At 38.7% G+C, this 12,805-nt stretch overlaps 1 protein-coding gene across 2 annotated transcripts in view; it reads right to left on the bottom strand.

Moving 5' to 3' along the window:
- Positions 1-2,651: 2,651 nt before the first annotated feature.
- The window catches only part of GYS2 (glycogen synthase 2), a 56,265-nt gene continuing 46,111 nt past the window's right edge, over positions 2,652-12,805 (bottom strand). For both annotated transcript variants that reach the window (XM_082419749.1, XM_082419750.1), the window contains 5 exons: positions 11,703-11,829; positions 8,162-8,257; positions 7,110-7,273; positions 5,939-6,019; positions 2,652-3,860 (listed from right to left, as the gene is read on the bottom strand). In XM_082419749.1, the coding sequence (XP_082275875.1) occupies positions 3,639-3,860; positions 5,939-6,019; positions 7,110-7,273; positions 8,162-8,257; positions 11,703-11,829 (690 nt within the window). In that variant the 3' untranslated portion in view covers positions 2,652-3,638. The remainder of the gene's footprint in view (positions 3,861-5,938; positions 6,020-7,109; positions 7,274-8,161; positions 8,258-11,702; positions 11,830-12,805) is intronic.

The following is a 12,805-nucleotide window of genomic DNA, read 5'->3' as shown; positions in this document are numbered from 1 at the left end:
TAGGTGCCTGTCATTAATTATTGTTTGATTTTAAAGTGGATTTTCTAGACAGTGTATATGTCCAGTTTATTGAGAATTATTTACTCACCTGACATAGACTTGTACATATGGACTGCTTAAATACTATGTCTAGTCCCAGAATACATTTAAAGTCTATCTTACAAAGTAATTCTTCCACAACTAGAACAATCTCAAGTATTTCCCACTAAAACAGAGTTTGTAAAAGCTGTCTAAATGACCAACAGCTGTTATAATATCAGCTACAATATTACAAGTACTTGAATTTCCTGAACATTGTTCTGCCGTACAGATGTGCACATTAACCCAGTAATTGCATATGCCCGGTTTGCTATAACTTTCTATCTCTCCGGGGGTGTCTTTGCAATTCTCTTTATTTCTATCTTGTTCAAAACTGAAATGAATAAGTGATCAGTGGTCAAAACTTTTCACATTGTATGGCTTGTCTTTTAAAATTGGAAAATATCTGCCTCCTGTGCATGTCCTTGTACTAGAATACCCCACCTCCAGATAGGACTTGCAGCCACTTTCACCCCGTTCCAATTGCTCTTCTCCTCTTTGCCTCTATAGCCTTCTTCCCCTGTGGCTACGTGGCCTCTAGGGTGGGCTCTCAATTACTCTCTGTTTCCCTGGTTTTCCCCAGAGGATGACTCCTCTCCCCCACCATAGTGATCCTAAGCAAGGAGAGAAGGTGAGAGGTTAAAATCAGCCTCCAACTAGCATTTCTTCTTTACCTGCTGATGAGAAATAAAGGTCTATATCCTACCAACCCTGAGTTACATTATTTTACCCTGGCCTCAGGAGAAAGAGGAGCTGGGAATGTAACCTGTTGGTCTCCTACTGGACTATAAATCCCTTAAGGAAATGTTCACGTCTAATTTGATTTTATCCTTACAACCACAATGTGAAGTGGGCAGTTGTATCTCCCACATTACTTCATAGAAATTTAGGATCGTCCTAGGAAGTCGCTTTGAATCTCCTCAAGTACACTTAACCAATCCCTCTTCTGAGAACTCCTTGTGTCCTGGAAAGCTTCTAGTATAGCACTTGTAATATTTTATATTCCCATCTGTATATGTAAAGCCAACTCTGTTCACTCTAGCCCTTACCATGGAAGGAAGGGTGGTACAATGCATAAAAAAAGTCTTGCTGTCAGCTGGTCAAGCACACACAATTTTCCGTAGTTCCTGTCCTCCAATTTCTGGATACATACATTCTTTATTTATTATTTATTATTTTTTCTTTTTTTATACATACTTTAAGAGCATCAGTTTTTTGTATCTATGTTTCTCCCAATAAAACCATTCATTTATGCAACTACTGTGTATAAGGTGCTGTGCTAGACACACAGTCACCTAACAATCCTATTGGTTGTTCCTCACCAAGCTTTGTCAATATTGGGGAAAGAACAACTAGAACACCAGGGTTTGTCAGTCTTGGGGAACGGACAACTAAGTGACTGGAGCAAGGGGTTGGAGTCAGGTGGCAGCAGCTGTCTGAATAGAGGACCAAGTGCAGGGTAGAAACTGATTCTTACACATGCCACTTGAAGCCAGGTGTTTACAAATCAGTCATTTCCATGTGTCCTATACCATTTGTACTCATTTCTTTTTTCTTTTTTTTTTAAACTTTGGGTTTATTAATTAATTAATTTATTTATGGCTGTGTTGGGCCCTCGTTTCTGTGCGAGGGCTCTCTCTAGTTGCGGCAAGTGGGGGCCACTCTTCATCGCGGTGCGCGGGCCTCTCACTATCGCGGCCTCTCTTGTTGCGGAGCACAGGCTCCAGACGCGCAGGCTCAGTAGTTGTGGCTCACGGGCCCAGCTGCTCCGCGGCATGCGGGATCCTCCCAGACCAGGGCTCGAACCCGCGCCCCCCGCACCGGCAGGCAGACTCTCAACCAGTGAGCCACCAGGGAAGCCCTGTACTCATTTGTAATCAGAGAACTATTCTTTCATTTAAAAAAAAAAAAACTTGAATTTTAAAGTTTTGTGTTAACAAGTTATAGCTTCTGTATAGCTCATGCTTTCAGTAGCCGTGGATCAACCAATTACCAATCAAGAGTATCACTTGAATACACACATTGCACCACTTTATTAGGGATATATTTCATGGTTATTGCAAAAGTGAAACCCATTTTATCATGAGATCTTTCTGGCACTTCAGCAAATGAGTATTTGGATTGTAATACAAATCTATTTCATATTTTTTTTCTGATCTCCTCTGCAGAGCTTGGAGAGTTGGGTTAATTGGTATCCATTGGGCATTTTTTAAGGATTAGGCTTTAGGTAATTTATTTTCCTTCCTTACAAACCACTAAATTAGGGGAGTTTGCAACAATCTTCCATTTTGACCTGAGTTGTTGCTTGTATCCGCCATTCTTCTACTCTCCCCTAACAACGGGGTGATAGAGCTGGAGTGCAGTTTTCCACTGGTCTTGCACCATCTGACACACTGTCATTGTTACTCTTCCGTTATTGCCATCAACAACCCAACACTGAGAAGACCTAAACTTTTTTAGAGCCCCTACAAACCTGGGCCAACCAATATGCCAACCAAGGTGTTCACTGGGATCTAAATGTAACAACATTCAGTTGTGGAAAAAACAATACATGAGTGAATGTGGGGTTTGGGTTTTGTTTTTTTGCTGATTTAGGTTTAACTACATTTAAAACATTAATATGTTTAACTACAATCATTCAACAATGTCTCAGAGACATTGTCCTTATTATAAGTAGACTATTTTCTTTTTGCTAATTTTTTTAAAAGACAGTTTTAAATGTTATCCTTCATAAGGCACTATTTTATAGTAGGTGTTTTTGCACATATTATCTTATTTAAATGTCTAAAAGAATTTTAAACATTATCAATGCAGTTAAATCTTTAAATATTGATATATTTATTCATAGGGATTTAACAATTTATCACCTATGGAAGACTGACCATGTTTTCAAAAAGGCTTTCCTTTTAAACAATAGAAAAAACTGTTACAGTCAGATGGTACAGTACAGATGGTAACATCTCCCGATCATTAATTTGAGAAGTGACCTTGTACATATGCATTAATATGTATCAACATGTGGATTTAGGATAGCTACTGTCCTATGGATTTTGATTGTCTGCAAAGCTAGGTATAAATTCATGGTTCTGCCTCATGTGAAAAATAAGAATAATCACTAAAGACCAAATTACTTGAAATATAAAGGTAGAACACTTTCATAGCTAAGATCAGGATCCTTTGTGAGGGAAATGGCAGATTGGTTTAGCAGGTATAGAAGCTGTATAAACACTAAGCCAAGGATTATGGTGATGATAAGTAAAAAATCAGCATTAGGAAATGAAAATTCTTATCGCTTAAAATAACCATTTTAAAAACACTTCCGGTCTTCCTCCTTTAATTAACACTCTTCCTAGATCCTGAACTGACTGGGGCAAAAGGAGTTGGATTTTATTATAAATTACAAAATTGCCATTCACTTCATCTCCTCCACTTTTTAGGCAGAGAATAAATCCCATTGTTATACTGAGAAGAAGAGAATGAAACCTGTGGTATTTTCATTTCTTTCAGTAATCATTCTTTCTATGTTCTCACTAAATTAGCCTGTTCGACCAGAGTGGAATTCAGTTCTTGTATTCGCCGTGCAGCTTCTTCTTCCCGCGAGGAACATGATTCAGAGACAATGGTGACTTGATATTTAACCGATCCCTTTCAGCCTCCTCTTCCTCATCGTATCTTTCTTCCTCATTCTCATCCTCCGCATCGCTGCTCTGAGGACTAGAGACCTGAGATCCCGAAGGAGAAGGTGGTACTGAGGAAGGCCTGGGATATTTAAACCCTTCTGTCTGCCAAAGACAAAAAAAAAGACACAAAACATTAGAATGACTTTTTGATTTTTCAATGAGGTACACACTTGGCATGTGCATTTAACAAAAAACACAGTTGGATTTTTTGGTCTGTTCAGGGGCTATTAACTTTGATTTATTTTGATTCTGGTCCAACCAAGTTCAAGAGAGACTCCTTAAATAAATAGCTTTCTTTTATCAAGCACTGAAATGTGCCAGGGGCTATATACCTGTGATCTTATTTAATCTCTGACCAATTTGTTCTTTCCACTGACAGAAGAAAATTGAGGGTCCAAGAGGCCAATGATTTGCCCAAGGTCATACTGCATGTAAGTGGTAGAGCAAAGAGTGGTTCCAGGGCTGTGATCATCCCAGAGCCTTTAATATCAACTGCCATGACACACTGTTGAGATTATCAGTCTCTATGTCATCCTTCAGAGTTGCTCAATCAAATTCCAGAACATGAGCAGCCTGGATATTCCATGGACAACACCCACTAGAAAGATTCCTGGAAGTCAGGCCACTTCACTGACCTTAAAATTCCACCAGTTCCTTTTATTTTCAGTTAATGAGTAAACATCACTAGGTTTTAATCAATTGCCCTTCTACCTAAGATGCTCTGAGATAATTCATTTGATAAACACATACTAAGCAACACCTATGGGGCAGGAGGAAACAAAGATGAAAAACATGATCCCTGCTCTCTAGGAGTGCAGATGCTTCATCAATCAGGAAGACAAATGTATAAAATTGTTACAGCACTTATCACTCTGAATTGCAACTATTTTTAGACATTATTATGTCATACATGTACAGTCATTTCAAGGCTCAGTTACTTTACCTGAAAGCAATACCAAAAAAAAAAGAGCTGAGTCCTACACTTAGGGAGCATAGGAGCTCAATACTTATTATTTGAATTAGTTGAATAAATGAATGAATATAGCTGAATTATCATCAAGGGCAGTGACCACCTCTAAGTAAGCTAAGCAAGTCACTCTGTTAGAATCATGGACATGGGAAGTGGAATTTGTATACTGAGGGATTTACAAAACTCTTTCACTTTCTCTATGAGCAAATTTTCCCTTGGGTTAACTTTCTAGATCTGGTCTCCAGACACCAAATAGAGGTGGAATATAAGGTATTAGGCAAAATTGTTTATAGTGAAAGTGACTCCTGATTGGAAAATGACATCTGCTTTTGGAGGATCTATAAATACTTGATGAAGGTCTCTAGTATTTGGAAATCCTTGAACTTGATGACTCTTGTAATTGCTCACATTCCTTGTGGAGACCATAGAAGCTTATCTGTGAGGATTTACATGAGATGTTGGGTCCTGTGGGATGTGGAACTACTAAGCTAAAATGGATCTCATAGTCAATGATATGGGTTTCATCTTTTGCACCTAAGTTTTCACCTGGTGGGTAGGGAACAGAGAAGTTTAGCTCTTGGACCGCTGTGTAGACTGCTGTAAGGACTAATTCCACTGAAGAGAAATGCCTGATACTGCCCTACTTCAAGCTGTGTTTCCTTCTAAGCGAATGTGATGACAAGTAATCTGCTCTAGCCTCAAGAATATAAATGTCTAAGGGAATATTAGAGGAAGACGCCCTGGTGGGCACTGCTGAATTTCCATGCGTAAATGCTCGTTTAGTTCAATTTCTCCTGCGGTGCTCGAATTCACTATTACTCTTGCCAAGTCGTCACCCTACATTTAAACGTCTCCTTGGATAGCAAATTCACTTCCAATGAGAGCAGGCCAGTTTCTTTTTTGACAACCCTCAGAAGAATGGATGTCTAAGAGAGGTTTCAGGCACTAAGGCAAGGAGAGTTTTCATATGAAAGTGCTTCTCCAGTGACATGAATTAGCTGACTGCTCAGCCTGTGCATAAGCTAACTCTGAACTGAGGGCTTAGAGTTGGTCTGATTTGTCAGTTTCTCTATTTGCTTTGTAGCAACACTATGAAAAAGTACAATAGTTTGTGAATTTAGCTACTTCCAAATAAAAGGTATTGTTAGGACTTAACCATACGTAAGACATTTAGCTTTCAAAACAAATAAACGATACATAAAATATTTACCATTGGTGGCGATGTGGTTTCCGTGTGGAATTTATCTGGAAAAGCTCTGCTTAATGTCAGGTGCCTGGCATGCTGGTAATACTATGATAGAAAACCAATCCATGGGTTACAAAAGATGTATATTTATATATTTATATCTCAATAACCAAGTTGTTATATAAAATCTTATTCTCCTACTTATAAATATATTTATATATATTTTTTAAAGTGGCAGATTTTATTCATCCTAAATTTAAGAATCAGAAAAAATATGACAATTTATAGTTTTATCATTTTTCAAGGAATAAGTAAAGAAATACTATCAAAAATTGGAGGGGAAGGACATACTGGCTTTACTGAACTCTGAATTGAGCACTAAGGCAACTGAAAACACTGGTTTTACTCCATAGAGAAGCAGTGTGGCATGGAGAAAAAGATGGGGCCTGAATAATCAGACACACTGGCTTTAAATCCTGCTTCCGACCTTACGTAAGAAACATAGCTTCTAAGGGGCGTATCATCCTGCTTTCATTATAAAATGAAGACAGCAAAATTAATCTTCCTGGGTGGAAATGAGCGTGACTACTGGCATTAGTGTGTGTAAATACTCAGCTGGTGGCCTTATCTGTCATTTGTCAGCCAGAGTTGAGCAGTATCTAAGCAGATACTTTATGTGAAGGCAAAGTCAATTTAGTTTTTATTAAATCATCCACTGCTGAGCTATATGAACGTCTGAGTATTTATAAACTAATGGCAGGATTGAAAGGAGGTATTTCCTGTACCTGTCATTTTGAGAAACAAGATTATTTCCACTCCCCACTGTAGTTGAGGAATGTGATCATATTATCTCTTAGAGTGAAACAAAATAGGGACTTTTCTCTTGATTTCCTCATCTTCATGAAACCTGTGAAGCATCAAGTTAAGCCCTGGTGATAGAATAATTAGTAAGATCATGGCTAGATGCTGCTGGACTGGCTGTTCTGGTCTCAAACTAAATATGAAAAATTGGGGTTGGGACTTTGCGGATTCATATCAAGCTCAAAGGTACTCATATTAAGTACGTGAAAGCATCACTGAGATCTGAACAGTGATGATACAGACTTGACCTTGCAGATTACAACTCGAATCAATTCTTTCATAGTCCAGTGGGATTTTTAAAGGGGTCCTCTGTGTGTATCATAAACCTGCTTACTCTGCCTAAGTATCTCCAATCCAGAAGGTCTGAAAGCCTCTCGGTTCGGTTCCTCTGAATAATCCTCTGGCGGCGTGACTGTTTGCAAAATCCATAGAGAAACTGAGTCAGCTGATTGCAAGAATCGTCCAGTGAGCGGAATCGCCTGTCAACGATGTAAATACCTGAGGGGCACGAAAGCCAGAGCACAAGTCAAGATAAGGCTAACCTTAAAGCACTTCTACTCCTGTTCCTTAGGGTCTATCACGAACTGCGTGATTATCCACTCCCTGACCCCCCTACTGCCTCTGCTTTATCTTTTCCCTTCTGAGACTGTATTTCTCCTGTGATTTCCTTCTAATGGCTCACAACTGTCACCAACACACAGCCAACAAAACAGATCTTGCTAAAGAAAATCTGGCAGTATAGGGATACCTCGGGTCAGTGATCGTCCTCGGGGCTGCTCACTAACCAGAATCTCTGGGGTGAGACCTGGGTCTCAGTGCTTTTTAGGTTCCCCAGTGTCCCCACCGTGCAGCCACGGGTGAAGACCAGAGCTGTCAACCAAGGAAAGACAACAGTGACAATGCAATTCTAAAAGACCAGAGAATGGGCAATGTCCAGGCAGAGCATCAGCCCATTCTAACTTTTCTTGCTGCTAGGCAGCATGGACATAGAGATGGTGATACCATCTGCCGTCTTAAATGTGAATTTTGATAACTTGGCATGGAACTTATAATTATGCTGATCAATACATGTACTCCAAATCTATGGTTATTGTCATTATCACTTGTAGGTAATAGAGGACCAAATCAGTTCAGAAACATAAAAAGGTGAAAAGGCAATGTTTGTCCAAGTTTAACACTCCTTTTGTAGTTTGTCTTTTGAGCAATATGTTCAAAATTAATATCATTCTAATCTTTTCTATGGACCATATAATGAAATCTACTTTTAATTAAACAAGAAGTATAAAAAGTTTAATCATCAGGATAGCGTTAGAGTCAGGCTCTGTAAAGACCCCGTGCTTTGTTTGGTGCTTCTCCCGCAGTTGGGTTCATGATGAAAAGTCTCACCGTATGCAGTGGGATCAGCCACATGCTCCTGCATGAAACAGCCAAAGCCGGAGAGGTTGGTGGTCACGCTGGGGATACCCATCACGGTGCATTCGGCTGCCAGGGGAAAGAGACAAAGGCTTGGCTTCAAACCAGCAACAATATCCTCTTACACACGCAGAGAAGGAAAAGCCCCAGTCCACCTAGTAATAGCAACATTTATTTTATGCCAGGCACGGTACTAAGCTCCTTACATGCATGAACTAATTTAATCTTCTCAACCACCCTATGAAGTGAGGCTACCATTATCCCCATCTTACAGACGAAGACACTGAGGCACAGAGAGGTTAAACAGCTTCCCCAACTTCACCAAGCCAGGCAACGTGGTAGAGCTGGGATTTGAAGCCAGGTGCCCAGCTCCAGAGCCCTTGCTCAGAACTGCTACCCTACACTGCCTCTCTCATTCCAGCTGGCTTTGTTGTTTGCTCTGTTCTAAGCTTGTGTCACTAAGTATTTGGCAAGTTTATGGGGTAAGTAAATATGTTTTGGAAAGAGCCATCTCCTCCAATCATATTCACCTCTCTTGCCACCAACCCCCTCCACTTTCTCAGGTGCTCAGTGAACCCATGGTTTCTTTCAATCCTCTACCACCTTTTAGTCAAAACCTTTTTTTTTAGACAATATCAGATGTGTCTTAAGACATGTTAACACACTCAAGGATGTTTGAATTGTTAACATGAAATTTATATTTTATTACGGAATTTCTCTTGGTTGGCTAGTGGGGATGGGTGGATAAAAAGAGATTTCCTCGTGACCCATGTTCTCCTGTTCTGCAAGTATTTCCTCTTGGTTTAGCTCTAGAGAACAGTGGTTTCCGAATTTGGGGGAAGATGGTAGAGGAGAGGAAGGTGGGACGGGGATTATTGACCCATTTGAGAATCAGATGAAAACTCTGGAACTCCTCCCCAGAAAAATTTTGCCTACAATTCTGTGGAACTTCACAGGTCCTTATTTTTATTAAATACTCATTGACACCCATATAATAAAATGCCAGGGACCCATGTAAGCTCAGTATATGTTCATTGAGTGAATTTAATGAAGTCAGCGTTTATCTTCACTGGGTTTTCTCAAAACACAAAACACAGATTTTAACCCTTTCTGGAGAGTTAGTACAACATAAAACAACTATGTAAAAAAAGTTAGAGAGGTATCTAATATGCTAATGCCAAATGTATACCACCAGAGGTTTTGCTGTTTCTATAAATAAGGAGGAGCCAACTTCTTTTGGTTAATTTATTATTTATTTATTTTGGCCACACCATGTGGCTTGTGGGATTTTAGTTCCCCAACCAGGGATCAAACCTGGGCCTTCGGCAGTGAGAGCGTGGAGCCTTAACCACTGGACCACCAGGGAATTCCCCTTGGGTTAATTTAAAACAGAGAATGACTCATTCACTATAGGGTACATATTTCTCACACCCCTTTTTCCATCTACTTATTTTTTACAACACATTTGCTGGCCTTTATCTTAACACACTAAATATATTTCCTCTATCATTTCATGTTAAGTTTAACTTTGTCCTATAAAATGATATTCTGGCAGAAAGGCTGCTGTAAGTTAGATAACATTCTCTTTACCCAATATAAATGACTTCCCACATTCCCTTGGTCACTCATGCTTTGGTTTTGTACTTCTTTGCTCTCAATATTTCCAATCGTAAATTATGTTACTTCCTAGAAATAATAGGAATAAGAGTCTATAACAAAGTTTTAAGTTCGTCAAGTGAATTGTTTTAATGTATCTCAAAAGATAGATACTCTATTATCAGCAATTTAAGATAACTATGCGGGCATTTCATAGGTAAGAAGACATTGCCTTCACAAAAGTGGAATTTGTGCCGAGAACAATTTTTAGAACTACAAGAGACGTAGCTGGAGGAGTTAGATCAATAACTTTTCTCTGTCATGTTTCAAGAGTGGATAATTCTTTTTCAATCTTCCCCCAAAAGTTCTAATGGTTTTACAGCTGCTGGCAAATTATTCTTGGTGGAGCCTAGAACAATAGAATAGGACCTATGTCAAAAAATGAAGAGCCTTCATGTCACTCCTATTGTAAAGATTATAGTATCCTATTTATACAGAATTTTAAATTCTATACTAAAATTCTGGGATCAAAATGTAAAGATTAGAAAAAAATCTTCTTCATAATTCAGTCTATGACCTCTCTAACCCTGACTGCTGCTGCCCTTTACTTGGCCTATAATGACATTGAGATGCAGAAGGCAAAATGTATTCATTATAAATAAAAATGTTTTCTGAGCCTTTTCTTTTACAATTATAAATGGAATTATATCTATACTAGGAGGAAAATCGCTGTTTACCAAGAAGATGGAAAAGCCATCATTGTCTTCTTTGCATTGGCATATATTTAAAGTACTTGTTTCTTTTTTAATTAGGCATTTCAGTACAAGTACAAATTGATGTCTCTTAATACTAATGGCAGCCATGCCAGTAGGGGCCAGAAAAGAAAAATAGATAGTGGATCTGAGAATCCACCATCCGAACAGAAAGGGAGGCAGGTGGAGGGTCTGAATTGAACTATGTCATTGGGCATAATACCTACCACTGAACCGGCATTCTATGTTAAAAGTACCTCGTTTTTGAAAGACAAGGGTGTGAAGATGACTTCTCACTGTACATCTCTTTATACTATTGGTGTCTTCAACCACATGAATGTGTTATCTAATTAAAAGATACATATATCCTTTCATTTAAAAAAAGAATTCTGAAATAAATTTTAGAGCAATTTTAGAAACAAAAATTGTTTCTCATATTAACCTCCTTGCAGTTAATTTCTCCTTCATATTAATGGGTAGGACTGGTGAAGATATAATCTTTATAAAACATTCTTTTTCTTTGGAATGCAATGAGGCAACAATTCAGATACCCCCTAAAGTATGCCCAACCACAATCTCCTATACTTACATAAATGATTATGTATTATGTCCTTATTCTTTTTTTTTTTTTTAAGTTTTTTCCTTTGTGATGAGAACTTTTTTTTTTTTTAATTAATTAATTAATTAATTAATTTATGGCTGTGTTGGGTCTTCGTTTCTGTGCGAGGGCTTTCTCTAGTTGTGGCAAGTGGGGGCCACTCTTCATCGCGGTGCGCGGGGCTCTCACTATCGCAGGCTCTCCTGTTGCGGAGCACAGGCTGCAGACACGCAGGCTCAGTAATTGTGGCTCACGGGCCCAGCCGCTCCGCGGCATGTGGGATCTTCCCAGACCAGGGCTCGAACCCGTGTCCCCTGCATTGGCAGGCAGATTCTCAACCACTGCGCCACCAGGGAAGCCCTATGTCCTTATTCTTATGTCAGGAGCTACAAAACATAAAATGGATCCCTGGGATAGATCCAACCATTTCTACTAAGGTTTTGGTTTTGTAGTTTTAAATGACATATCATTTAGAAATGACATATCAACTTAGAATATTACATACATGTGCATAAAATAATCTACTAATAAAATCTAAAACACTTCCCAATCTATACATGTCACATACCTGGAGTATAACCCCAGGGTTCATAGTATGATGGAAATACTCCAAGATGACAACCTCGGACAAACTCTTCATAATCCATGGGTAACAAGGGGCTGGTAGAGGATAGGAACTCTGGGTGCAAAATCACCTGAAAAAGAAAAATTCTAATGAGAAAAAAGAGAAAAGAAAGAAGAAATTAAAGCAAAAAATCTCCTACAGTTTTGTTATTTCAATATTTCAATACTGTAGAATCCTTGTGTTCTAGATTCTGGGGAAAGAAAGAGAGAGATAAGAAAAAAAGAAAAAGGAAAATGTCCAGGTGTTTTTTTCTCCTCTCTCCATTCTCTGTAAATATCTATTCTGAGTACTAACTTTCCCTCAGGTTCCCAGGTGTAGATTAGAGGATAGGGAGTTATTGTATCCATTTTTGTTCTCATGCTAAACTCCTCCAACCCAGACTTTACTGACAATAAAGATTTTACTTGGTTCTCTGACTGCTGGCCCTTGTCTTGTTTCTCAATTTATTCCCACCTTGAGGAGGAAAAAGGGGAGCTACCCTTATATGCCCCAGGCATGAGTTAGCCAAGTGAAATGGAACTAAGGGCCAATTGCAAGCTACCAATGTGATGTCGCTGAACTGGAGATGGGAAGAGCAGCAGTATCTCCTTATAGAATATTTCCACCATGTGAGTACAATAGTCATAAATAACCTCAAGAGCATAGGTAATAGGAAAATGCAGTAAACAACTAGGATGCAATGAGTTTTGAGCATTACCTTTCTTTTTAGCATAATTGATTTTTTTTAAGTCTATGTAATTTAATTTTACACAATGATTGTGTTTAAAACTGGCCTACAGCATTTCTGAAAATTCAGCAATTGGCTCTCGTGCACCAGTATGAGTCCTTTCTTGGACTGCACAGCCTATAATTTTCTGCAAAGGCGGAGACCAGAGACAGCCAGCTATACTTGGAAAGTTGTGAATAGAATAGCTACTTAACTGGTCACCTAGATAAATGAGTTCTATTTCTCCTATTTATTAAAATGATGAATTATAAATTATAATATAATTATAATGTATAAATTATATTATTATCCCAGTACTTTAAAATCTGATTTTTAAAAT

Source organism: Balaenoptera physalus (assembly GCF_965194825.1).
Source record: "Balaenoptera physalus genome assembly, chromosome: 13".
Taxonomy (NCBI): domain Eukaryota; kingdom Metazoa; phylum Chordata; class Mammalia; order Artiodactyla; family Balaenopteridae; genus Balaenoptera; species Balaenoptera physalus.
The sequence above is the reverse complement of the archived record's forward strand: the minus strand, read 5'-3'. Positions and strand labels throughout refer to the sequence as shown.